This window comes from Panthera tigris, chromosome B3, assembly GCF_018350195.1.
Source record: "Panthera tigris isolate Pti1 chromosome B3, P.tigris_Pti1_mat1.1, whole genome shotgun sequence".
NCBI lineage: Eukaryota > Metazoa > Chordata > Mammalia > Carnivora > Felidae > Panthera > Panthera tigris.
The window spans coordinates 74,179,612-74,204,326 of NC_056665.1; the positions used below are offsets into that span (position 1 = coordinate 74,179,612).

The window sequence follows — 24,715 nt, forward strand, 5'->3', positions numbered from 1 at the left end:
TTGACTTCAGCTCGGGTCATGATCTCACAGTTCGTGAGATGGAGCCCTGAGTCGGGCTCTGCACTGACAACACAGAGCCTGCTTGGGATTCTCTCTCTCTCCCTCTCTCTGTCCCTCCCCTGCTCACATTCTCTCTCTCTCAAAATAAATAGACATTTAAAAATAATAATTATAAATCAAAAGCAAAAAAAAAAAAAGACAAGGTTTCTGCTCTTTGGAGGCTTATGGGTTAATGGGGGAGGCAGATGATAAACTCACAAATAATGGCAAATGCTTCTATTGTGCTTACAATGTGCCAGGCACAGTTCTAAGTGTTTCTAAGTTCTTCATATAAATTAAGACATTTAGCCCTCATAACAACACCAACACTATCAGGTAGGTTTGGTGGTATTCCTATTGTACAGTTGTGAAAACTGAGATACAGAGGTTAAGTAACTTGTTCACAGCTAGTAAATATCAAAGTCAGGATTATAAACCCACATGATGTGGGTCCAATGTCTGTGCTCTAAATTGAGGACCAGCAACTACAGCCCTCCTGTGGCCAGTTTTTGTATGGCCTGAGAGTTAAGAAAAGTTTTTACATTAAAAAAATTTTTTATTTAGTTTATTTTTGAGAGAGAGAGATTGAACACAAGCGAGGAAGGGGTGGGGATAGAGGAGACACAGAATCCAAAGCAGGCTCCAGGCTCTGAGCTGTCAGCACAGAGCCCGATGCGGGGCTCAAACTCACAAACCCTGAGATATGATCTGAGCTGAAGTCTGACGCTTAACCAGCTGAGCCACCCAGGCGCCCAGATTTTTAAGTTTTTAATGATTGAAAAAAAGAATATTCCATGATATGAGAAAATTACACAGAATTCAAAGTCCATTGTCCATAGATAGTTTTATTGGAACCTAGACATACTAATTCATTTAGGTATTCATTCATTCATACCTGCTGCAATGGCAGAGTCGTTACTACAGACACCATTGACCCACAAAGCCTAAATTATTTACTATCTGGCTTTTTACAGAAAAAGTTTGCCAACTCCTGGTCTAAACCACACTATCCGTGGAGCACCTGGGTGGCTGAGTCAGTTAAACATCCAACTTCGACTCAGGTCATGATCTCACCGTTGGTCAGTTAGAGTCCTGTGTCAGGCTCTGTGCTGACAGCTCAGAGCCTGAGCCTGCTTCAGATTCTGTGCCTCCCTCTCTCTCTGCCCCTCCCCTGCTTGCTCTCTTTCTCTCTCTCTCTTTCAAAAATAAACATTAAAAAAAATCTCTTAAACCACCACTATCCTCAAAAAAATAAATAAACTGGCTAATATCAGAGAGCTAAGTGCTATGAATGTACTAAAACAGGCTGGTTTGTAATAAAGACTTACTGGAGAGAGTTCCCTCTGGAGAGGGGACATTTCAACTGAGAACCTAAGGCAAGGAAAGGGTGTGTCAAGCAAAGGGATTATAGTAAGGGCAAAGGCCCTGAGGTAGGAATGAACACCAGACAGATTTAAGCAACAATGGAAGGCCCAGGTATTTGCAAGTGTAATGAAAGGGGAAAGCAGTGCAAAGTGAAGTTGAAAAACAGGTGACTGGCAGGCCAGGCAAGCCTTATGAGCCAGGAAAGCCCTTTAGATTTCATTCTAAGGTCAACAGGAAGCTGAGAAAGGGCTTTAAGCCAAGAGAGGGGTCTCATGCCACTGCTGCGCGGAGAGTATCGAGGGGTGTAGTCCACAACGGCCAGGAGAGAGTTGACCGGGGCCTGGGTTGGAGTGGTGACAGTGTCTTATGTCACCGCATGGGCCAGCAGATGCCCATGGAGTCAGGGCTATGTAGGGAGGCCAGAAAAGACGAAAGAGCGCCAGATAAGGCTTATCATGGTCCCAGCAGAGCAGGAGCAGAAGAGAACCAGCGGAACGCGGAGGCAGGGAGATGGGAGGCGGGCACTGGCCTTGGCCGGCCTATGGGCTCCGGGAGGCGGGGAGGCGGGCCCGCGGTACGTGGGGACGCGAGGAGTTGAAAAAAAGCGGGGGGCGGGGCGGTGGCAGTAGGCTTCGAGTCCAAAGGCGGGAAGCTAGGCGGCGGGGTGGGAGTGGCTGAGCGTCGGGGGGCAGAGTTGCGAGGTGGAGGCGGGCTGGCGCTGGTCGCCCCGCGGAGGTGGCGGTGGCAGTGCTCCTCTCGGCCTCCAGGGGGAGCCCCGCCGCGGCTGCAGCCCTCCCCCGCTCCACCCTCTCCTCTCCCCGTCTGGCCCCGCCCCCTCCAGTACCTCCACTCCCCTATACCGAGGAAGGCAGTGGTGGGGGCGAGCGTTTGCTTTCGCTTTTCCTTCCCTGTGCGCGCTCCGCTTCTCGTGCGGCGTTAGGCCCCCCGCCCCGGCAATGGCCACACTCAGGGTCCAGCCTGAAGCCCAAGCCAAGGTGAGCGCTGCGGGTTTGAGGAAGGGCCCATTAGGGAGGCGTGGCTCTGAAAGGCTGCAGGCGTCCATGACCCACCCCCCAACCCCCGTCGCGAGTCCAGTAGAGGTCGAATGGAGCCCACGCGAGCCTCTGTGCCAGGAGCACCTGTGCCGGAGGGAGACAGGCGAGGTCCACCTGCCGGGATAAGCTAGGCGGCTGAGGTTCAGTGGGGTGCGGTGAAGTGGAGAGCTGGCGTGTAGGGGAAGTCCGCTGGCGCGGGCTTGGGGCCACACACCGACAGGATGCCGGGGCTGCCCTGCCACCTCATGACCTTTCCCACCGGAGGGCCCCGGGCCCACTCCACAGAGCATGCCGTCCCTGTGCCAGTCGCAGAGGCTCTTAGACCCCTCCTTGTACAGCCCAGGAGACCTGGGCTCTGAGTCTGAGGGATCTGTTCTCACTTGGACCACCTGCCATTCACGGCCAGGAATGTTCTCATCCGCCGCATCCAGCCCCAAGGGAATCCACTTCACCCTCCCCAACCCAACCCCCTTCCCCATGTCAGGCCCTATACAACCCTAAGGGAACGGTCCTCAAATGAACTGGCTGTAAAGCCAGGTGTGTGAAGGGCTGCCTGTGTCCCACAGGTGGATGTGTTCCGTGAAGACCTGTGTACCAAGGTAGGTAACCTGGCCCATCAGCACCCCACCTCTACCTAACTCCCACCGCTCAGCCCTTCCTTGCTGGGCAGTGTCAACGCTGCTTCACTGCCAGAAGAACATTTTATTCTGACCTCCATCTTCCCCCACCCCCACTTCATACAGACAGAAAACCTGCTGGGGAGCTACTTCCCCAAGAAGATTTCTGAGTTGGATGCATTTTTAAAGGTACTGGGGGCAGCAGGAAGCTAGAGAGTAAGGATCAAGGGGAGAGTCTGGGGGGCCATCAGAGTGAGGTGAGAGGGATGCCCTTGCCTCCAGCCCTCCTCCCACCCTGCACCAGGAGCCAGCTCTCAATGAAGCCAACCTGAGCAATCTGAAGGCCCCATTGGACATCCCAGTGCCTGATCCAGTCAAGGAGAAAGAGAAAGAGGAGCGGAAGAAGCAGCAGGAGGCAAGCCAGGAAGAGCTGGGAGGAGGGACCCAACCATGGGGAAAATCAGCCTTAGGCCTGACTCCCAAGAGCCCCTATCTCCCTGCAGAAGGAAGACAAAGATGGAAAGAAGAAAGAGGAAGATGAAGACAAAGGTACCACTATGAAGGGACTTGAGTCTCACATCCCAGGAACTCCTCTGTAGGGATTCCTCTTTTCCTGCTCCTCACACAGTTCCAGCCTGGTGACTGACCCATTGCCCACTGCGTAGGTCCTCCCTGTGGCCCAGTGAACTGCAATGAGAAGATCGTGGTCCTCCTTCAGCGTCTAAAGCCTGAGATCAAGGATGTCATTGAGCAGCTCAACCTGGTGAGCCCTCCCACTCCCACCCCCAGGCTTCAGATCTAACCCTTTGTCCTCTTTGGTCTGGGCCAGGTAGCACTTGGCACCTGCCGAGTCTTAGCAGGAGAGGGCACAGCAAGTGAAGCCAGAATTGTAGGCCTTGGGGCTCAGGACAGACTTGGCACGCCTTCCCTCGCCATGGGCAGGGAAGCAAAGGACAGAGAGTTAGGTTGGGAGCTGATGTGGCTTTGATACCATTTCCTCCTTCCAGGTCACCACCTGGTTACAGCTTCAGATACCTCGAATTGAAGATGGGAACAATTTTGGAGTGGCTGTACAGGTGAAAGCACTACCCCGCTCCTCTGCCCTCCTTACTGCTTCAGTCCGCACTGTTTTCCACTTTTCCCCCTTGCATTCTTTCCCCAGGAGAAGGTGTTTGAGCTGATGACTGCCCTTCACACGAAGCTGGAAGGCTTCCACACGCAAATCTCCAAGTGAGTGACTGCCCATTTGCACCTGCATGCATACCCTGCCTTTTCCTTGGACAGAGGCTTGGGCTCCCTCTCTTCCTTCTGTTCCCAACCCTTCTGCTTCCTACAGGTATTTCTCTGAGCGGGGCGATGCTGTGACCAAAGCAGCCAAGCAGCCCCATGTGGTAGGTGAGGCCCAAGTCAGGGTGCATGGTGGGGGAAGGACACATCTGAAGTCAGACCTGATCCAAATCTCCCACAGGGTGATTATCGACAGCTGGTGCATGAGCTGGATGAGGCAGAGTACCGGGACATCAGGTTGATGGTCATGGAGATCCGCAATGCTTATGTGAGGAAGCAAGGGCAGGGGTGGGCAGAGGCAGCTTTCCCAGGCCACCTACTCCCTGACCCTACAGGCTGGGGGTGAAGGGTGACAGAGCTTAGCCTCTCCACAAGACTAGAAATGGGGTATAGGAGCCACCAGGGGCCTGTGGCTACCCTCACTCCTCTCTGGCCCTGTAGGCTGTGTTATATGACATCATCCTGAAGAACTTCGAGAAGCTCAAGAAGCCGAGGGGAGAAACAAAAGGAATGATTTATTGAGAGCCTCTTCTCATCCTGTAATGGGTCCAGCAGAGACCTTCCTATCTTTTACACAGGACTCCAGACTTTCCGCACCTTCAGCCTGTTGAGGTTTCTCCCTCCCCTGCCTCCCAGGCCCAATAAATAGTCATACCATTGCCCTTCAGCCCAAGTATCTTTATTGGATCCTGACCCTTTCCCTCCCACCTCCCAGCCCTGACTCAGGTATTTCCATTGGTGGGACCAACCCATTGGGTGATTTGGGTGTTGAGCTGTTGGTTGGTCCAGTCCTGCCGGATGTCGTCAAGGTGGCAGTCAAAGTCCACAAGGTGCTGGTGGGCCCGGCCCTCCAATAGTGCTCCCACCATCTGCCGTGACTCTTCCCAGTCCCTCCACATCACTCTGAAATAATAACCCCCAAACTCAGTAGGCAGTGGGGCCAGATACTTGGCAGAGGTTAGGGTCTAGAGAAGGACCCTTGGGGCAAGATGAAGGACAAAGGAGGCCCAGGAGCTGTGAGTTTCCAAAAAGAGGTGGTGGGAGTGGGGCACTCACAAGTTCTTGTCCTTGGGGACCCAGCGGAGACCATGGTTTTCCAGGACGATGACTGGGGGCACATGAGGCTGAGGCACCAGTTTCTGATTATCCAACTGTATGGACAAGGAATGGCTGGTGAGGGTTTCAAGGACCCCACTTCCTATTTTCTCACCAAGTCCCCACCCTGAAACCCAAGCCTCACCATAATAAGTACTGCATCAGGGAAGAATTCTGCAATCCGCCCAGCGATTTTCAAGGCCAAGGGCCCAGGGCTGTGTAGAGGGAAGATCCGAGGAGTGAGGAGGTGACTAGAGATAGACCCTGTCCATCTGAGCTGGGCCTCACAGGTCTCCTAGATGAAGACACAGTGGTGGGCTTTCCCTGTAACTGGTCTGAGGGGTCAGGCCTGCTTGAAGCTTCATACATGACTGCTTAATGCTTGGGTGCTGTGGAAAACAGGTGCTCAGACTGCTGGTCAAGGTGAAAATCAAAGGTGGTCTTTTGGTAGGGTAATTTGGCATAACCACCCAGATTTAAGCAGTATACTATACATATGCTGACCCAAAAATTCCACTTAAGAGAATTTACTGTAATAATTGGACAGTGTGTGTTAACAAAAAAATGGAAACAACCTCAATGTTTAAAGGCATGAAATAAATCATGGTATATCCATCCATACTCCTACTATATAGCTGCCAGGCTAAGGTAAATCTTTAGAGATGGAAAGATGGCAGATATTTACTAAGTGAGGAGGGAAAAGCAAATCACAAAACTGTATAATTTGATCCAGATAGGGGATTCATATGTAAGTATATAACTTTTTCTATATATAAGGAAATTTCTTCCCCCACCCCACCCCCCCGAAGTTGCTGGTTGGGCTTCCTCTATGTTCTGCCAGCGCTTGGCGAGGAGCGGGGGGGGGGGGGGGGGGGGGGGGACGACACCTCAGTTAAAGCCAGGTGTCAGCTTGTTACTTACACACAACTATCCCCCCGAACCCCCACTACAGCTCCTCCAGGGATCGCCTTCATATTTCTTTATATGCCTTCACTCCAGTACTCAGCCTAGTGCCTGGTGTATATAGTACCTGCTCCTAAGCATTCGACGAAGGACAGATGGGAGGAAAGACCAAGAAGGGTTCTCTTGATCCCTCATCCCATAACCCTTAGCCTTCTGCCTCGGGCTACTCCACTCACCTCTGATCGTCCAGAGCTGCATTGGCATGGTAGTACCCAGCCACTACCAGACCGGCCTGCGCGCCCCACACATCCACCTGCCGTGGGAAAGGGGCCATCAGAAACCCAATCGTGCCGCCCGCCCTGTAGGTGCGCACTGCTGCCCAGAGACCGGGGATGGGCTTGGGCTAGGGGTGTTAGGGGGTTTCCCGGTGGTCAGTGGGAGTCCAGCGACGGCACCTGGTTGAGGGCGACCTCCAGCATGACGGACAGGGCTAGGTGGCTGTGGAACAGGGGCACACAGTCGGTGAGACACAGGCATTCTCCCGACCGCGGCGCGGGCGCCAGCAAGAGCCCGTTGACGGCGGCGTGCGGGTACCGGGCGGCGTGGAGACACATCTTCACGTAGGCCCGAGCCGAAATCTCCACCTCCCCCATGGCGAGCGGGGTCCCAGCTCTCGTCCGCGAAGCTCCCTCCAGTGCCCCGGAGCCTTCCTTGTCCCTTCTCTCTGCCCCCTCACTTAGATTCGGCCGTGACGCTGACTCGGCTCGAAAGCAGCCAGCCGGCTCTGGGGGACTTGGGTCCCAGCGCCCGGTCCCCACCTGGCCTGGGGCGCAGGCGGTGGGAATTGCACGCTGCAAAGCCGAGCTCCGCCTCCGCCCGCCCGCATCGGGAGGCCGCAGATCCCCGCCAGTCTGGGGGCTCAGAGCCTGCTGCAGAGAGCAGTACCAGCTTCTGGAGTCCCGCCCACGTGGTGCCCTTTGATAGGCTTAGAGGTTCTCATTTTGCCCAATCATCGGCCGCGTCCACACTTTGCCCCACCTTGGTCGTCCGAGCACTAGAAAGAACCCACACCTGAAAACTGAAGAGACCTGCTCGCTCACTGATTGGTTAGGCTACTCGACTTCGGCCCAGAATTGCAGGATGGCTGGGTGTGATACCTGTGCATCTTCCCCTACAGACCCCGCGAAGCCACAGGGGGTGGAGCGCGCGCCCAGCGTCGGGTGTCTCCGAGCACTGGATCTCCGAACGTGGGCACGAAGCGGACTGCCTTGCTCCTACTATGGAATGAGTGGATTTGTACTCTAGACCAGCTCCTTCACCAAAGACCCGTGTTACCTTTGCCACTACAGGATATATGGCCCTTGGTTTCCTTAATGTATTCTCTGCAGAAATAAAGACGGCAATCGGCTGAAGGAAGGGGGAAAGAGAACAAAAAGGAAAATTTACCGACCCATCCTTCCCTTAATGAATGTCCTGCAGTATAATTTTCTTCAACATAATGCCTTGGGAGCATTTTTCTCCCTGTCATCTCTTGAGGAGTCCCACCATTCACCCCTAATTCTCCCAGTGAAACTCACCCCCTCTTCAGGCTTGCTCTGAGCTAATGACAAGTGTTGTTCCTTCCTTCCTTCATTCTCTGATCTCAGCCACGGAGCTTTCTACTTGTCTGTTCAAAGCCTGATTATTCCTATAAGGGGCCTTCGCAAAAGCCATTTCTTCCAGTAAGCACTCATGAGCCCCCTAGATGGAAATAATCTTGTGAAATCCCCAAATACAGGCTATCTGTGTAGCTGTCATGACATGTCACAATTTCCACTCTGTTCTTTAGGATGACTTCTTAAGAACAGGATGGGCTTCCCATTCATCTTTGCCATTATGGCATCCCCTCTCTTTCCCACCACCACATTCACATCCAGTGGCTGCAAAGGTGGCACTCAATAAATGCTTTTTGAATGAATGACACACACCAGAGATAATCCACACAAAGCATAGATCATTTATTTCCCTTCTGGCCCTGGGCTCAGTACATAGATGGCTTCTCTTCACCCTTTGGGTTGATAATTTTCTCTAGGTTGCTGATGATGATATGATAAAGCTCAGCCTGGAAGAAGGTCAGAAGGGTGGCAGTCAGGTTCTTGGCCTTTCCCCTATCCCCCTCAACCATCTCCCCTAGGGGCTTACTCCACACTCACGTAGAAGGCCCTCAGGTCCAGCACCATGGCCCTGAGCTCCCCATAGGCTGCCTCATCTCGCTCATGTACCAGGGCCCGGTAATCCATCTGGGATGTGGGAGGCAAAGCTGAGTCAGCCCCATGGGAGATTGGGACATTAATCTGGTTTCCCCATATAGGGAATAGGTAACTTGAGGATGAGTCCCTTCTCAGCACCAAGAAATGGAATCCCACAGGATCAAGCAGAGAAGAGGGTCAAGGTTTTGAAGCCAAATAAGTTTTTCTAGCCAATTCTCTTGGTTTAATATTCTCTACATTGGGAAGATCAGAAAACAGACAAGGAAGACCTCTATCCCCTCTTCCTTGCCCCACCTCAGCTAAAAGACTGGTGGACTATCCACTCACTACATGAGTCTCCTTAGAGGCCTTGGCCACAGCATCCCCGCGTTCTGAGAAGTACCTGTCAAAAGCAAGGGGATAATGACAAGAATGGGTAATGAGAGAGAGATATACCCTCAGAACCTTCCCAAAGCCCTCTATCATCCTGATGGAACCGCCCAGCTTTGGCAATCCCAAAGAAATGTTCCTTTAGCCCCTCTTCTGGCCCTCCAGCTGCCCTCACTTGGAAATGGTTGTTTGGAAGGCTTCCACTTTAGTCTTGACTGCATTCACCCTCTCCAGCACCTTCTCCTATGGTAACAAAAGAGATGGGAGGCAAGAAAAACACTTCATTTCCTCTGTCCTTCACTCACCATCTTCCTCCTCCTCCTAGTTCATGTCTAGCTCCTATCCCTCACTCCCCAAGTCTCTCCCTGCTCTCAATGTCCTCACACACAGTTTTCTTACCTGGATTGCCACCCCAAAGTCATTTCCATCCTCAATCTTGGGGATCAGGTGCTGGATCCATGTGATCACCTATATTAATGATCATGTAGGAATCATTCAACAAACTTACTGGGTTCTTACTTTTACCGCCACTTCCTAATAACAGCTATATTTAATTGAACCCTTATTATATGCCAGCCACAGCAGTCTTAGGATGCCTGGGTGGTTCAGTTAAGCATCCGACTTCAGCTCAGGTCATGATCTCACAGTTGGTGAGTTTGGGCCCTTTATTGGGCTCTCTGCTGTCACAGTGGAGCCTGCTTCAGATCCCCTCTCCCCTTCTCTCTCTGCCCCTCCCCCACTCTCTCTATATCTCAAAAATAAATAAACATTAAAAAATCTTCAGGGGTGCCTGGGTGGCTCAGTCAGTTGAGCGTCCAACTTCGGCTCAGGTCACCATCTCACAGTTCATGGGTTCAAGCCTTGCGTCGGACTCTGTGTTGACAGCTTGGAGGCTGTTTGGGATTCTTTGTCTCCTCTCTCTCTGCCCTTCCCCCACCCATGCTGTGTCTCTCTCATTCCCTCCCCAAAATAAATAAACATTAAAAAGTTAAAAAAAATCTTCACAGCAGTCTTCCAAAATATTCTTATTGTACCTGCTTAGCCGATGAAAAAGCTAAGTTGCAAAATGTCCAAGGAACTTATTTAAGGTAACCAGCTAGGTAAGTGATAGAGTCAGGCTTTGAACCCAAGCAGTCTCCCTCGAGGGCCCAAGCCCCCACCTCACTATGGCATAGGACCTGCATGGTGTACCTGGTACAGAGGTGGGTTCTGACACTATGGAGGTGGATACAGCACAGTCTCTGATTACAGAGACAGCACTGTGGTATCAGAGGTCTAGCAGAATGAGAACACAAAGTATCTAACCCCAAGGCACAGGGGAAGTTTCCTATTTCAGCAAGAGGAAGGTTGAAGGACTGGTTGAGGGACTTGTATCTCTGAAGACTAGGGTCTAGCCTGGCTTGTCTTCCCTTTCTCTTTCCCCCAGTTCCCAGGCTTACCAGAATGCATTTTTCTTTGAGAGTCCACACTTCTGGCTTAACCAGGGCAAGTAGGGCGAGAACCTTCTCATTTCCAGGGAGAAAGCCACACTTAGGGGCTGTGAAAAAGAGGGCATTCAGGCCCCTTCTCATCCAACAGTCAATGTGCCATTTCCTCTTCCCTAGCCACCCCTTCCTCTCTTACCTTCTTTCTTCTCCTGCTTATCTGTTTCCATCTAAGATAAAAAGGGGGACAGCAGCTTTAGAAATGTCTTGGAGGTTGCAGGGTTATCCTCCCCACCTGGATTATAGTTTGACCCCTGCACACTGAGTGCCTCACCTCATCATCCTTGGGTGGGGGGTCTGGGATGGGGATGTCTAGTGGGGCCCGGAGAGAGGTCAGGTCAGCCACATTGAGGGAGTCCTCCTGCACAGAGCTCAGCGTCAGCAGCTGCCCAGCCTCTTCCCCTCATTCTGAGTCACAATCTTCCCTCCACACAGCCCACCCACCTACTGTCTAGGCTCAGGCCTCACCCCATCCTACCATTTCCAGTCTACTACTCATAACTGCTCTCTGCAGGCTGAGCCCAGTTGTTTGCTGGAGGGGTTGGGTGGAGAGGAGAGAGGCCTTGGGATGGAGTGAGAAGGGCCCACACTACTCACTTGCAAGAGTTGATTCAGGTATATGATTTTCTGTGGTAAGAATCTGTAGAGGAATTCCTCTGCCTGTGGGTTACATTGCAAGGGTGGGGAATCTCAGAAGATGCTCAAGAGATGTCTGAGAAGTAGGACTGGAAGGGCCCTTGTAAATCATTGACTCCAATAATTACAAATAAGGAAACTGAAGCCATAAGAAGTGAAGGGACTTGCCCAAGCTGGAAAGTGGCAGAACCAAGGTTAGGGCTTTGGGACCACAGCTTTTCCCTTTTACACCCAAAGAGGGGAGAGGAAGTGGCAGAAGTGGAGAGAATATTAAGAGGGGTCAAATTAAAGGGGGAGATGAATAATTAGCCTTAGGTAAAGGTTTGAGAAGGGAAGGAAGGAGGGCCCAGGGTGGGTCTGGGGGTCAGTCTGAGAGGTTGCGGCCCTCAAGTACTGGTCTAAGATTCCGAGTCAAACCGCTTGAATCTAGAAGACTTACCTCCTGAAAAAGATTTTGCCTGAAGATATCCACCTGCACAGAGAGCAGTACCCGGATGTTGGTTAAGGGTCTCAGTTGTCAAGAGTAAGATCCCACCCACAAAGGGATGCCCTCCAACTTGGCTCAGGCCTTTCCTACCACAAGCCAGATTTCCCTGGAAGCTCATGCTCAGTGCAGAGACTGGTCAGAGGACAGAAATCTGGGAATCCCCCCGGCAGAAGTGAAAGCACTAAGAAAAGGTTGGAGGAGTTCTCTGGCACGGCCTTGGTCCCCTGGAGCACCCAGACTGGCCTCCAGCCAGGAGGGCTCCCAGACCCTTTCCTGGCTTCCCAATCCCCCATTACCTGTTTGCGGGCTTCCCCGCTCAGGCGTACCCCACAAGGCTTGGCCATGCTGCTCCAGTTGCAAGATCTCCGGTCTCCCGGCTCTCTGCCCGGCCTTTCGCTTTCACTCCGCACGTCCAGGCCCGCCCCCCTCGGCCCCGCCCCTTTCCTTCTTTTCCCCCTCCCTCTGGCAGTCTGCAAACTGTAGGGAGTCCCTCAGTCATTCTCAGCCTGCTGCGACTAGTAAAGGCGGTACGGACTCGGTCACAAGCCCAGGGGCTGTCCGAGGGAGGGGTTGGTATAAAAGTGGGACCGCGGAGACAGTACCGGGGCTGTCCCTCGGAGAAGGGGAGGGGCTTGCAGGGAAGGGCAAGGGCGGTCCGGGGAAAATCCAGGGTTGAGGTGGGATGGGTAGGAGAGTGGGGAAAGGGGGTGTTCAGTGGTGGGGCTCCCTCTAGAAGGCTCAACTGCAAGGAGGGCCCAGAGAGGGATCAGGATGGGAGAAGTGGGAGGGCGGGCCTGGGGCTGAAAAGGGATAGCAGGATATGGAAGGGAGCAGTCTCGGGGGATTCCTCCGGGAGGGTTCCCTGCCTTGAAGGGCGGCTGGAGAAAGGGCAGGACTCGCTTGAGTGGGGCCCAGACCGGCCAGAGTGGAGTCCCTATAGAGTGGGGCTTTCCTGGTGGGGACCAGAGCAAAGCCGACTGGTCTAAATAGAGAAGGCTTTGAGGGAAATAAGGTAACCCCTCGCCTAGGGCTACCCGGAAAGGGGCGGAACCAGCCTAGAGGAAGGCGGGGAGGGGCGCTAGTTTGGAATTTAAGGCCGAGATGCTCTGGGGGCGGAGTCAGGGACCATTTGCCCTTTTCATTGGCTGGGACTTGACTTCCCTCCTGCCCACGCCCCCTGATTTCCTGACCCCAGCCTGTCCTAAACTTAAACCCCTCCCCTTCCCCCGAAACCAGGTTGCAATCCCGCCCTCTTTGCTAGTACTTCCTGTTCCCGACTAACACTGGCGCGGGGCCCGGGGCCGAAGAGTGACCGTGGCCTGAGTGACCTGGGGTGGCTTCGTCGACCTAGTCAGGCCACGAAGCCCGACACCGGGCGGGAGGGGCAGCGCTCAGGCAGCGCACAGCCTGCGCCAGGTCCTGGCGGGCGGCGGGGCTGGGGCTGACTCCTGTCTCAGGATGCCGGGGGAGGAGGAGGAGAGGGCCTTCCTGGCGGCCCGCGAGGAGCTGGCGAGCGCCCTGAGAAAGGATTCCGGGCAGGTGTTTTCCCTGGAGCAACTCCAGCCGCTACTGGTCACGTCTTTACCGCCAGCAGCCCGTTACCTGCAGCTGGACGCCGCACGCCTGGTCCGCTGCAATGCTCATGGGGAGGTGAGGCCCGGCCCCCGCTCGGGAGGGGGACGTAGGACTTGAGGCCTGGGCGGGGCTCACAGCTCTCCGCTCTCTGACTGCTCCCAGCCCCGAAACTACCTCAACACCCTGTCCACGGCCCTGAACATCCTGGAGAAATACGGCCGCAACCTCCTCAGCCCTCAGCGGCCCCGGTACTGGCGCGGGGTCAAGTTTAATAACCCTGTCTTTCGCAGTACGGTGGATGCTGTTCAGGTGAAGCCCCTGGGCCCCTTATGGGAGAAAGGGACTTGGCCTGGGCTGGGGGGTTGGTAAGAAAGGGCCTGAGGCTGTGCTTAATGGGGAGGGCTCCAGCCCTAGTGGGAAGGGGGCCTGCCTGGTGGTGACTGGTTTGAATGTGTGGTAGGGGGGCCGGGATGTTCTGCGATTATACGGCTACACTGAGGAGCAGCCAGATGGGTTGAGTTTCCCTGAGGGGCAGAAGGAGCCAGACGAGCATCAAGTTGCTACAGTCACACTGGAAGTACTGCTGCTTCGGACAGAGCTCAGCCTGTTGTTACAGGTGAGATGTTGAGGTGTCTCTAGTCCTGAGGACTTAAACACCAGGCCTGGGGAGCCCAGCCTAACTCCATAAGCAGTCTTGCAGACCCTCATGCTGGTGAACCATGAGCATAGTCCACATAGCAACCTGGAAACTCCCTGTACTCTTCTTCCTGTGGATGTTGGGAGACCAGGGCTTTGAGGGAGGACCTTGTCCTAGGTCTCTAGGTGGGAACTCTTCTTACCTTGTTTGCAGAATACTCACCCAAGACAACAAGCACTGCAGCAGCTGCTGGAAGAAAAGGTTGATGATGATGTAAAAAAGGTAGGGATGGGGCTCTTAAGACCTGATGAACAAAGGGGATAGGGGTTGTGGGACTGTGTGTCCCCAAACTCTTGCCCATTCCCTGCCCTTTATTTCTCAGATACTGAAGCTCTCCGAGTTTGCCCCCTTGCTGAGAGAGATTGCTCCTGGCCCCCTCAACACGCCCTTTGCCCCAGGTATTATTCATCCTGTAATGGGAGGTGGGGGGCAGTTTCTAGTAGACCATATTGATGGAAATTTGGGGCCCTCCTCTGTTTATCCTTTTTGCCTTTTTTTTTTTTTTTTTTTTTTTTGAGACAGAGACAGAGCATGAACAGGGGAGGGTCAGAGAGAGGGAGACACAGAATCCGAAACAGGCTCCAGGCTCTGAGCTGTCAGCACAGAGCCCTACGCGGCTCGAACTCACGGACCACGAGATCATGACCTGAGCCGAAGTCGGCCGCTTAACCGACTGAGCCACCCAGGCGCCCCTATCCTTTTTGCCTTTAAAAAGAGATTAAAATTTTTTCCTTGGGTCTGGATATGTTGAATAAGTAGTCTGTAATTTGTTCCCTTCAGCAAATTCAGATTAACTTGGTCTCTTTCAAAAGGATATTCAGTTTTTCCTCTCCTGTTCTCCAGGCTCCACTCCTGGTCCCTGCTTCCTTTGTGGCTCTGCGCCAGGCACACTGCACTGTTCAACCTGTAAACAGGCCTTGTGCCCGGCTTGTGATCGTCTATTCCATGGACACCCATCCCGTGCCCATCACCTCCGCCAGACCCTGCCTGGGGCCCCACAGACCACCTGCCTGACCCCCAGGTAAGAGATCTTCTCTTCTGAGTGGGAATGAAGTTAAGAGAATTTAGAATTACTTATGTACTATGTGTCAGTTTCTCTGCTAAAAGCTGCTTCATAGAATGCAGTTAGTTACTGCTTTGCAAGAGATCACAGACATATGAAGCAAGTAGCAGTCACAGCCAGATGTTGTGCAAATAGGTAGGAAGAGGAGGAACGTAGCCTAAAGGATCAGCTCAATCAGTAGGATTTTAAGCACCTAGTGTGGGTCAGGCCCTATGTTAGGGGGATAGCTATCACAAGATATGAACTTTAAGATACCATTTTTTTAAGTTTATTTATTTTGAGAGAGCACAAACAGGTGAGGGACAGAGAGAGAGAGGGAGAGAAAGAGAGAATCTCAAGCAGGCTCCATGCTGTCAACACAGAGCCCAACACGGTGCTCAAACTCACGGACTGAGCCAAAATCAAGAGTCCGAGGCTCAACCAGCTGAGCCACCCAGGTGCCCCTAAGATATAATTAAATGTTGAATAGTCTATGGGTATGGACCATTCCAGACAGAGAACAACATGCACAAAGGACAGGGCTTGTATTGTCACACAGAGAATGAGGGATGCCTGGGAATAAGGGACCCAGGCACCAGGGCCCCCTCAGCAGACCATCTCTGCTTTTTCGTTACAGCTTACCTGCCTCAGCATCACCACGGCCTCAGTCAGCCTCCTTGCTGGCCCTGGGAGATAGCTCTCTCGTGCTTCCCCTGAAAGCTTCCTCTGATCCTGCAAATGCCCGTCTGCCCTGGCACTGTGCTGCCTGTGCCATGCTAAATGAATCTTGGGCAGTGCTCTGTGTGGCCTGTGATCGGCCCCGAGGCTGTAAGGGGTTGGGGCTGACAATGGAGGGTTCCCAAGGAGCTGAGGGCCTAGAATCTGAACTTGCACGGGGTCGGTGGGCCTGCCAAAGCTGCACCTTTGAGAATGAGGCAGCAGCTGTGCTCTGTGCCATATGTGAGCGACCTCGGCTGGCTCAGCCTCCTAGCTTGGTGGTGGATTCTCGGGATACTGGCATTTGCCTGCAGCCCCTTCAGGTAACCTGTTCCTGGCCTTCCCAGCCATCCCCGTTCTTTATTTGCACCTGTTACCACAGGCCATTCTCGACCTCTTCATCTCCTGTTTTCCTTCAGTTCTTCTGAATCTTCCGCCCTCCCCCCCCCCCCCCCCAAACCTGTCTGTATTTCCATTTTGAGCCTCAGCCAGCTTTCAGTTGGATAATTCTTTTTGCCTTCCCAGCAGGGGGATACTTTGCTCTCCTCTGCCCAGAGTCCAGTCTGGTACTGTATCCACTGTACCTTCTGCAACTCTGGCCCTGGCTGGGTGTGTGCTATGTGCAATCGGACCAGCAGCCCCATCCCAGTACCGCACGCCCCCCAGCCCCAGGCCAGCTCTTTGGAAGAGCAACTCCCTGAGCCAGGGCCTCCACGACGCCTCAGTGCCCCCCTGCCCAGTTCCTGTGGGGACCCTGAGAAGCAGCGTCAAGACAAGATGCGTGAGGAAGGTCTCCAACTAGTGATCAAGATCCGGGTGAGAATTTGGGCCTGGGATGAGGTAGGGTTGAACTAATGGGGGAAAGGAGGGGCTGCAGTTGATTAATACAAGTTCTTGTAAACCTAGTCATTAGCAGCAGCTGCCTCTTATTGAACACCGCCTACATGCTGTGCGGTGCTCACGTGATCCATATGTCTGAGCTCAACCACTGTCAGCATTTTGGTTTGGGCTGAGGGTGGGTGGAAGGTGCCCTTCCTGATGGGCCATCTGTCTGGGTGGGACTGTGCCTTAGGAAGGGGAAGCTGCAGGTGCCTGTCCAGAGGAGGTTTTCTCGGCTCTACAGTACTCAGGCACTGAGGTGCCCCTGCAGTGGTTGCGCTCAGAGCTGCCCTACGTGCTGGAGATGGTGGCCGAGCTGGCTGCACAGCAGGACCCGGGCCTGGGTGCCTTTTCCTGTCAGGAAGCCCGGAAAGCCTGGTTGGATCGTCATGGCAATCTTGATGAAGCTGTGGAAGAGTGTGTGAGGGCCCGGCGCAGGAAGGTACCGGCTGTACTGACAGGGCAGGCAGGGTTGTGGGTCTCAGAGCCTCTCACACTCTTGCTTGCCATTTCCCTCTTCACTCCTTCTCTCTACCCCCAATTTTCAGGTGCAGGAGCTCCGGTCCCTGGGCTTTGGGCCTGAAGAGGGGTCTCTTCAAGCATTGTTCCAACATGGTGGTGATGTGGCACGGGCCCTGACTGAGCTACAGCGCCAGCGCCTAGAGCCCTTCCATCAGCGTCTCTGGGACAAGGGCCCTGATCCCACCCCTTCCTGGGATGGGCCAGACAAGCAGGTGCTGGGAGGAGGTGAAGAATCCACTTAGAGGAGCCAGGGAAAGGCCGAGGGGTAGGACTCCTGGGGCCTGACAGCCACTTCTTCCCTCTCCACCTAAATCACCTTGCAGAGTCTGGTCAGACGGCTTTTGGCAGTCTATGCGCTCCCCAGCTGGGGTCGGGCAGAACTGGCACTGTCACTGCTGCAGGAGACACCCAGGAACTATGAGCTGGGCGATGTGGTGGAAGCTGTGAGGCACAGCCAGGACCGGGCCTTCCTGCGCCGCTTGCTGGCCCAGGAGTGTGCTGTGTGTGGCTGGACCCTGCCTCGCAACCGGGTAAGCCTCTTTCCTCTGGGACGGCCTTAGAATGACTCTTCCCTTTGGGCCCTGCTCCACTTCTCTTGTCTCCCTTGTCTCTTGTCCTGTCTTTTGCTCTGCAGTTGCCCATGTGCTCCCAGCAGTTTCTAGGAAGGGGAGGGCAGGAATAGGCTACCTCCCCCCCACACTTTTTTTTTTTTTTTTTTACCGTTCCACTATAGGATGTTTCATACGTAGAATAGTATATTTCCTCTCCATGCCCACCCCCCCTGCCCCCATGTATCATTACTAAGATTCTGCAATTATCAGTGTATGGCCAGTCTTTATTCCACTTACACAGAAGATTATTTTGAAACAACTCTTACAGTCTATTTATAAATACTTCAGTATATATTTCTGAAAGGTAGAAGTCTTTGAAAACATACCCACAAATACCATTGGCACACCAAAAAAAATTACCAATAATTTTTTAAATTACCAATTTATGCTGGCTGTGTGTGTTTTTTGTTATCTTTTTACTCTTTATTTTTTCTTTCTTAAAAAAAAATTGTTTTTAAAGTTTACTAATGAATCTTGAGAGAAAGGCAGGGGGTGCCAAGAGAGGAGAGAGAGAATCCCATTGTCAGTGCAGAGCCTGATGCAGGGTGAAGTCAAGGGTGATGAGCTGAAGTCAAGAGTTGGATACTTTGGGGCACCTGGGTGGCTCAGTCGGTTAAGCATCTGACTTTGGCTCAGGTCATGATCTCACAGTTCATGAGTTTGAGCCGCGCATCGGGCTCTGTGCTGACAGCTCGGAGCCTGGAGCCTGCTTCAGATTCTGTGTCTCCCTCTCTCTGACCCTCCCCCGTTCATGCTCTGTCTCTGTCTCAAAAATAAATAAACTATAAATAAATAAAATTAAAAATTAAGAAAAAAAAAAGAGTTGGATACTTAACCAAATGAGCCACCCAGGCACCCCTTTACTCTTTATTTTAAAATAATTGTAGAGGTGCCTGGGCTGGCTCAGTTGGTTAGGCGTCCGACTTTGGCTCAGGTCATGATCTTGTGGTTGGTGTGTGTCAGGTTGGTGGGTGCTGACAGCTCGGAGCCTGGAGCCTACTTCGAATCTGTGTCTCCCTCTCTCTCTGCCCCTCCCCTGCTCGTGCTCTGTCTCTCTCGGAAATAAACATTAAAAGCAATAATAATAAAATAAAATAATTGTAGATTCACAGGAAGTTGTAAAAATAGTAGCGTCCTGTTGTGTGTGTTTTAATGATTTATTTTTAAATTTATATCCAAGGGAGCATATAGCGCAACAATGATTTCAGGAGTAGATTCCTTAAGGCCCCTTACCCATTTAGCCCATCCCCCCTCCCACAACCCCTCCAGCAACCCTCAATTTGTTCTCCATATTTAAGAGTCTCTTATGTTTTGTCCCTTTCCCTGTTTTTATATTATTTTTGCTTCCCTTCCCTTATGTTCATCTGTTCTGTATCTTAAAGTCCTCATATGAGTGAAGTCATATGATATTTGTCTTTCTCTTTCTCTAATTTCACTTAGCATAATGCCCTCTAGTTCCCTCCAATAGTTGCAAATGGCAAGATTTCATTCTTTTTGATTCCCGAGTAATACTCCATTGTATATATATACATCTTCTTTATCCATTCATTCATTGACGGACATCTGGGCTCTTTCCATACCTTGGCTGTTGTTGATGGTGCTGCTATAAACATTGGAGTGCATGTGCCCCTTTGAAACAGCATACCTGTATCCCTTGGATAAATACCTAGTAGTGCAATTGCTGGGTCATAGGGTAGTTCTATTTTTAATTTTTTGAGGAAACTTCATACTGTTTTCCAGAGTGGCTGCACCAGTCTGCATTCCCACCAGCAGTGCAAAGAGATCCTCTTTCTCTGCATCCCCTCTAACATCTGTTGTTGCCTGAGTTGTTAATGTTAGCCATTCTGGTAGGTTGAGGTGGTATCTTATTGTGGTTTTGATTTGTATTTCCCTGATGATGAGTGATATTGAGCATTTTTTCATGTGTTGGTTGGCCATCTGGATGTCTTTGGAGAAGTGTCTATTCATGTCTTTTGCCCATTTCTTCACCAAGTGTTGAGTTTGATAAGTTCTTTATAGATTTTGGATACTAACCCTTTATCTGAATTGTCATTTGCAAATATCTTCTCCCATTCCATCAGTTGCCTTTTAGTTTTGCTGATTGTTTCCTTCACTGTGCAAAAACTTTTCATTTTGATGAGGTCCCAATAGTTCATTATTTCCCAAGTCCTGTGTGTTCTTTACCCACCTTCCCCCAATGATGACATCTTATATAATTATACAATATATATAAATATATAATCTTATATAATTACTGTACTGTATCAAGACCAGGAAATAAACATTGGCACAATGTTAGCAAATTGCAGATCTTGTTCATTTTTCACATGGATGTGTGAGTGTGGCTCTGCAGTTTTATTCCACTTACAGGTTCATGTAACCACTGAGACACAGATTGTTCCATCACCACAAAGGAACTCCCTCATACAACCTCTTTATAGTTGTAACTTTCTTCCCTTTCTCCTATCACCTGACAATATCTAGCCTGTTCTCCATCTGTATGGTTTTGTCAGTTCAGAAATGTTATTTGTTTGTTTCCTTTTAATTGAATGTGAATGCCTTTGGAGGGCAGTCTTCCATTTACTTTAGGCCTCACCGTTGTCTCTTTTCTTCCAACTAATGACAGTCTTTAGACATTTGGATTGCCTGCCAGGCACTTGTTGGCATTAAGGGTTGCTACCTTGCCCGGTTGTTAATTAGACCCTGGTTTCTCAGTGGACACCTGGCTAATGCCTCTTCCCCAGGCTGGCGGCTATGGCTTCAGACCCCCTCCTCTCCCTGCCTCACCCTATAGATGCAGGCCCTGACTTCCTGTGAGTGCACCATCTGTCCTGACTGCTTCCGCCAGCACTTTACCATCGCCTTGAAGGAGAAGCACATCACAGACATGGTGTGCCCTGCCTGTGGCCGCCCTGACCTCACCGATGACACACAGTTGCTCAGCTACTTCTCTACCCTTGACATTCAGGTACTTCAGTCCCTAGGACTTGGGGTGCCCTGGGCTTTGAACAGGTACCCTGCCCATCCACCACTTCTGCATCCTGTCCTCAGCTTCGGGAGAGCCTGGAGCCAGATGCCTATGCACTATTTCACAAGAAGCTGACTGAGGGTGTGCTGATGCGAGACCCTAAGTTCTTGTGGTGTGCCCAAGTAAGTGGCCTACCCAGGGCAGCTGACTGGAGGGATGGAGGAGGGATGGAGGTGCCAGGTCAGGCCTGAGATAGCTTTATGTTCTTGTACCCACAGTGCTCCTTTGGCTTCATATATGAACGAGAGCAGCTGGAGGCGACATGTCCCCAGTGTCACCAGACCTTCTGTGTGCGCTGTAAGCGCCAGGTGAGGCACATTCATCGTTTCAGAAATAACTTGCTAAAGCTGCTAGCAGGTCCTATGTCAGACTTGGGATGTGCTGAAGCACAGAACAGACATGAACTCCGGGCTCAAAGAGCTTACAGACTCCAGGAAAGGAGGGAGGGAGGCTGAGGAGGAGGGGCAGTGAAAGAAAGGTAAGGTAAAGGAGGAAGGAAGGGAGAGAGCATAAGTACACGTGGCATTAAATTCTACAAAGAAAACACAGGAATCTGAGATTAGGAATAACAGAATGGACCTACTTAGGATGGAGAGGTCAGACAAGTCTTCTCTCAAATGGTTTAATTTAAGCTCAGGCCTGAAAGTTAAGAAGAAGCCAATTATGCAAAGGATATTCAGGACAAAAAGAGCAACACATGGAAAGGCCAAAGTCAGAAAAAGTGGTGTGCGGTTGGAGCCCCAAGATCAAGGGTGAGAGTGGTAGGTGGTCAGAGAGGAGCTAGCTGCCAGATCCGGAGAGGCCATGGGGCCAAGTGAGGAAGGTATTTGCCTTTTATTCTAAGACTAAGCTAGGGGTGATACTCTTTCATTTACCTGTTAAAAAGTTTAATATCTGAAAAAAGTTTAATATTTGAGTGCTCACTTTGACAGCACATATTCTAAAAAGTTTAATGTTTGATACCAAAAAGTTCTATTACAAAACACGTTAATAAAATGAACACCTGAGACCCCACCACTAGATCTCAAGACTGGAACACTCCAAAAAAACCCCAAACAAACCACACACACAACTAGAACACTCCCAGTACTGCTGAAGCTGCCTCCCTTATACTCTGAAAGACATTTTGGCTGCAGGGTGGAGCATGCACCATAGGGGAGCAGGAATGGAGGAATAGAGACCACTAATTGAGGCAACACCTGACCTGGCCTGGAGTAGAATGGCCAGAGGAGGGATGAAGAAAAAGGGGACAGGGTTGAGATAGGCCTGGGTGGTGGGAATAAGACCTGCCGGTGAACATGTGCTGGTACGAGGAGGCCAAAGAACCAAGGCTGGCCCCTCAGTTTGAGATTGAAGCAAATGGTGAATGGCAGTGCCATAAACGAAGCCAGGGACCTCTAGATCTGAGAGGAGGGGTGGCCCTTAAGAAGGGCCCGGGGTGGGGTTTTCACGTGAAGCTTGCTTTCCCTCCTGCAGTGGGAGGAGCAGCACCGAGGCCGGAGCTGTGAGGATTTCCAGAACTGGAAACGCACCAATGACCCAGAGTACCAGGCCCAGGGCCTGGCCATGTATCTTCAGGAGAACGGCATTGGTAAGGTCCTGTTAGGCCTGTGTGCCCACTCATAAGTCACTGCCAGTGGCTCTCTTCCTGAGGACCTTGCGGAGCAGTGACAGCCCCAGCCCTGACCTGCTGTCCCTTACAGATTGCCCCAAGTGCAAGTTCTCGTATGCTCTGGCCCGAGGAGGCTGCATGCACTTTCACTGCACCCAGTGCCGCCACCAGTTCTGCAGTGGCTGCTACAATGCCTTTTACGCCAAGAATGTGAGCCCAGAGAATGGGGGTGGAAGGGATAGAAGGGTGGGAGGCTGCTACTGGGTGTGAGGGGCAAAGACATTGAGGAGACGCCTAGGGGAAGAGAAGAGGAAGCCAATGGGGTGTAAAGCACCTCTCTCTGTCCCCTCTCCCCTTTCACTTGCTCCAGACCCTCCAATGTCTCCATCTTCCCCCATCCCTACACCCCTCATGCAGGGGTTCTGAGAAGCCAGGACCCCAACAGTCTCCAACTTCCTCTCTCCCATCTGGGTTTCCGCCAGAAATGTCCAGACCCTAACTGCAGGGTGAAAAAGTCCCTACATGGCCACCACCCACGAGACTGCCTCTTCTACCTGCGGGACTGGACTGCTCTCCGGCTCCAGAAGCTGCTACAGGTCAGGGGTGGCCAGCCTGGCTGGGTTTGTGAGTTGCCCAGGGTAGGAGGCAGGGCTCAGGGTGGCAAGAAAGGAAAGGTTCTGTGCTGGGAAATTCAGTGGGCTGGCGTCAAGGGGATCCTAATGCCCATCCGTCTGCCCCTCCTCAGGACAATAATGTCATGTTCAACACAGAGCCCCCAGCAGGAGCCCGGGCAGTTCCTGGTGGTGAGTGTCAGGACAAGCCTTGGAGAAGGGGTGAGGGTGGGCTGGGCTTCCACTGTATGGTGGGTAAAGGGGACAGTTGGGTCTGTGGTCAGAGTCCATCCTGTGCTTACTTGTGTGCTTCTTAGCGAGTTAACCTCTCTGGACCTTGCTTCTTCCTCTGTGACATGGGAGTAATATCTCCTTTGCAGCTAAGCTATTTTATCTGAGGGCCTAGCAGTTGATACTAATTTTCTTCTCCCATTCCCAAAGGATGATGATTCATTAGTTAACTCAAGCAGTATTTAATGAGACTTGATAGTTGCACTGTTTTAGGTTCCATGAGGGTGACAGAAAGATGTTACATATGGTTCTAACCTACCCCACCTCTTATTTCCATAAAGTAAGACCTTCACAGACTAAGTTAACTGGGCAAGAGCTAAATTGCAACCAGAAGAGTTGTCCCAAGAGAGTATGTGATAATAAAAAAAGAGAGAGAGTATGTGATTATGGACCAAAAGCAAGCCTAGATAAAAGCAGGGCCAGCAAGGCCCCTGCTTCTGTTATCAGGCTTGGTCTGTTGCGATGGTATCTCTAAGTGCATCCCTCCCCACCACTACCACTGTTAAAGCAGTCCCCTCCCTGGAGGCTGCCTCCCATGCCTCCATTGATACTCCAGTTTTCCCGGGGCTTTGTGGTCAGTGACCTCCTCCCAACAAAAGGGTCCCTTCCTTCCCTTACCCTTAGGTGGCTGCCGAGTGATGGAGCAGAAGGAGGTTCCTAATGGGTTCCGGGATGAAGCCTGTGGCAAGGAGACTCCAGCTGGCCATGCTGGCCTCTGCCAGTGAGTATCAGCAGGAGCATAGTGTTGGGCGGGGCGGTGGGGGCGGGATGTGCAGGAGGGCTGAGGATACGCATGGGTAGTAAAGGAGGTCTCTGGGAGTAGTAGGTCCTGCAGGGAAAGTGAGGGAAGGGCTCTCTGGGCAAGGGCATGGCTAGGTAATAGCAGGCAGTGTGCACAGGGGGACAGTGCCTACAAGTGCAACTGGCAAGAGTTGTCAGTCTTGTTCGTCTGAGTATGCCAATGCCCAGCAAGGTGTTGGGCACACTCAGTTAATACTAGCCAAATGGAAGAACAAATATTCCACCCTGTCATCTCCCCAGGGCACACTACAAAGAGTATCTTGTGAGTCTCATCAATGCCCACTCACTGGACCCAGCCACCCTGTATGAGGTGGAGGAGCTGGAGACGGCTGCTGAGCGCTACCTGCATGTGCGCCCTCAGCCAGCAGCTGGGGAAGATGCCCCTGCCTACCACGCCCGCCTGTTACAGGTAAGGCTTCCCTCCAGCCTTGCCTCTGACCCCACACTCTAGAAAGAAGTCCCCTGTCCAGCTTGTGTCTGAGTTTTAAACTTCCAGTATCATCTCTCTCCTTCTGCAGAAGCTGATGGAAGAAGTGCCCTTGGGACAAAGTATCCCTCGCAGGAGGAAGTAGCTGAGGGCAAGGATCCTCATGAGGGTCTCATGGCCCAGCCTCCTCAGGAACAGCTCCAGCACCAATAAAGAGGCATCTCCTTGCCCAGGCTTCTTGGTGGTCCTTCTTCCTGGCCCCACCATCTGGGGCACCAGGGAAAGAGGGGGGTGAACACAGCTTTGCCGAAAGGGT

The 24,715-nt window shown here is 52.0% G+C and overlaps 4 protein-coding genes across 6 annotated transcripts; 2 read left to right on the plus strand and 2 right to left on the minus strand.

Moving 5' to 3' along the window:
* The first annotated feature begins 2,110 nt into the window (after positions 1–2,110).
* PSME1 (proteasome activator subunit 1) lies at positions 2,111–5,030 on the plus strand. The gene is made up of 11 exons (XM_007098024.3): positions 2,111–2,399; positions 3,026–3,058; positions 3,203–3,265; positions 3,381–3,491; positions 3,580–3,625; positions 3,742–3,839; positions 4,084–4,152; positions 4,239–4,306; positions 4,413–4,467; positions 4,545–4,631; positions 4,805–5,030. Exons 1-11 carry the CDS (start codon positions 2,361–2,363, stop codon positions 4,883–4,885), a joined length of 750 nt encoding a protein of 249 aa, XP_007098086.1. The 5' UTR covers positions 2,111–2,360; the 3' UTR covers positions 4,886–5,030.
* Positions 5,031–5,071: 41 nt separating this feature from the next.
* EMC9 (ER membrane protein complex subunit 9) lies at positions 5,072–7,381 on the minus strand. Its single transcript, XM_007098023.3, has 5 exons — positions 6,817–7,381; positions 6,598–6,674; positions 5,604–5,673; positions 5,420–5,514; positions 5,072–5,266 (listed from the first exon to the last, which is right to left on the minus strand). The coding sequence occupies exons 1-5, from the start codon at positions 7,012–7,014 to the stop codon at positions 5,086–5,088; spliced, it is 621 nt and encodes a 206-aa protein (XP_007098085.1). The 5' UTR covers positions 7,015–7,381; the 3' UTR covers positions 5,072–5,085.
* Positions 7,382–8,336: 955 nt separating this feature from the next.
* On the minus strand, positions 8,337–12,021 carry PSME2 (proteasome activator subunit 2). Its single transcript, XM_007098022.3, has 11 exons — positions 11,883–12,021; positions 11,539–11,571; positions 11,061–11,123; positions 10,738–10,824; positions 10,603–10,633; positions 10,419–10,516; positions 9,379–9,447; positions 9,155–9,222; positions 8,938–8,992; positions 8,554–8,640; positions 8,337–8,462 (listed from the first exon to the last, which is right to left on the minus strand). Exons 1-11 carry the CDS (start codon positions 11,928–11,930, stop codon positions 8,382–8,384), a joined length of 720 nt encoding a protein of 239 aa, XP_007098084.2. The 5' UTR covers positions 11,931–12,021; the 3' UTR covers positions 8,337–8,381.
* Positions 12,022–12,028: 7 nt separating this feature from the next.
* On the plus strand, positions 12,029–24,633 carry RNF31 (ring finger protein 31). 3 transcript variants are annotated; one of them, XM_007098019.3, is made up of 22 exons: positions 12,029–12,113; positions 12,823–13,236; positions 13,324–13,470; positions 13,622–13,777; positions 14,012–14,080; positions 14,181–14,256; positions 14,702–14,879; positions 15,538–15,940; positions 16,143–16,433; positions 16,690–16,938; positions 17,045–17,230; positions 17,342–17,548; positions 20,424–20,597; positions 20,681–20,779; positions 20,876–20,965; positions 22,134–22,248; positions 22,361–22,479; positions 22,752–22,865; positions 23,015–23,072; positions 23,796–23,892; positions 24,213–24,381; positions 24,491–24,633. In XM_007098019.3, exons 2-22 carry the CDS (start codon positions 13,045–13,047, stop codon positions 24,542–24,544), a joined length of 3,243 nt encoding a protein of 1,080 aa, XP_007098081.1. In that variant the 5' UTR covers positions 12,029–12,113; positions 12,823–13,044; the 3' UTR covers positions 24,545–24,633. The 3 variants fall into 3 exon arrangements, with proteins under 3 accessions (XP_007098081.1, XP_042845383.1, XP_042845382.1); XM_042989449.1 differs by having other exon boundaries at positions 16,741–16,938; XM_042989448.1 differs by having other exon boundaries at positions 16,146–16,433.
* Positions 24,634–24,715: the final 82 nt, after the last annotated feature.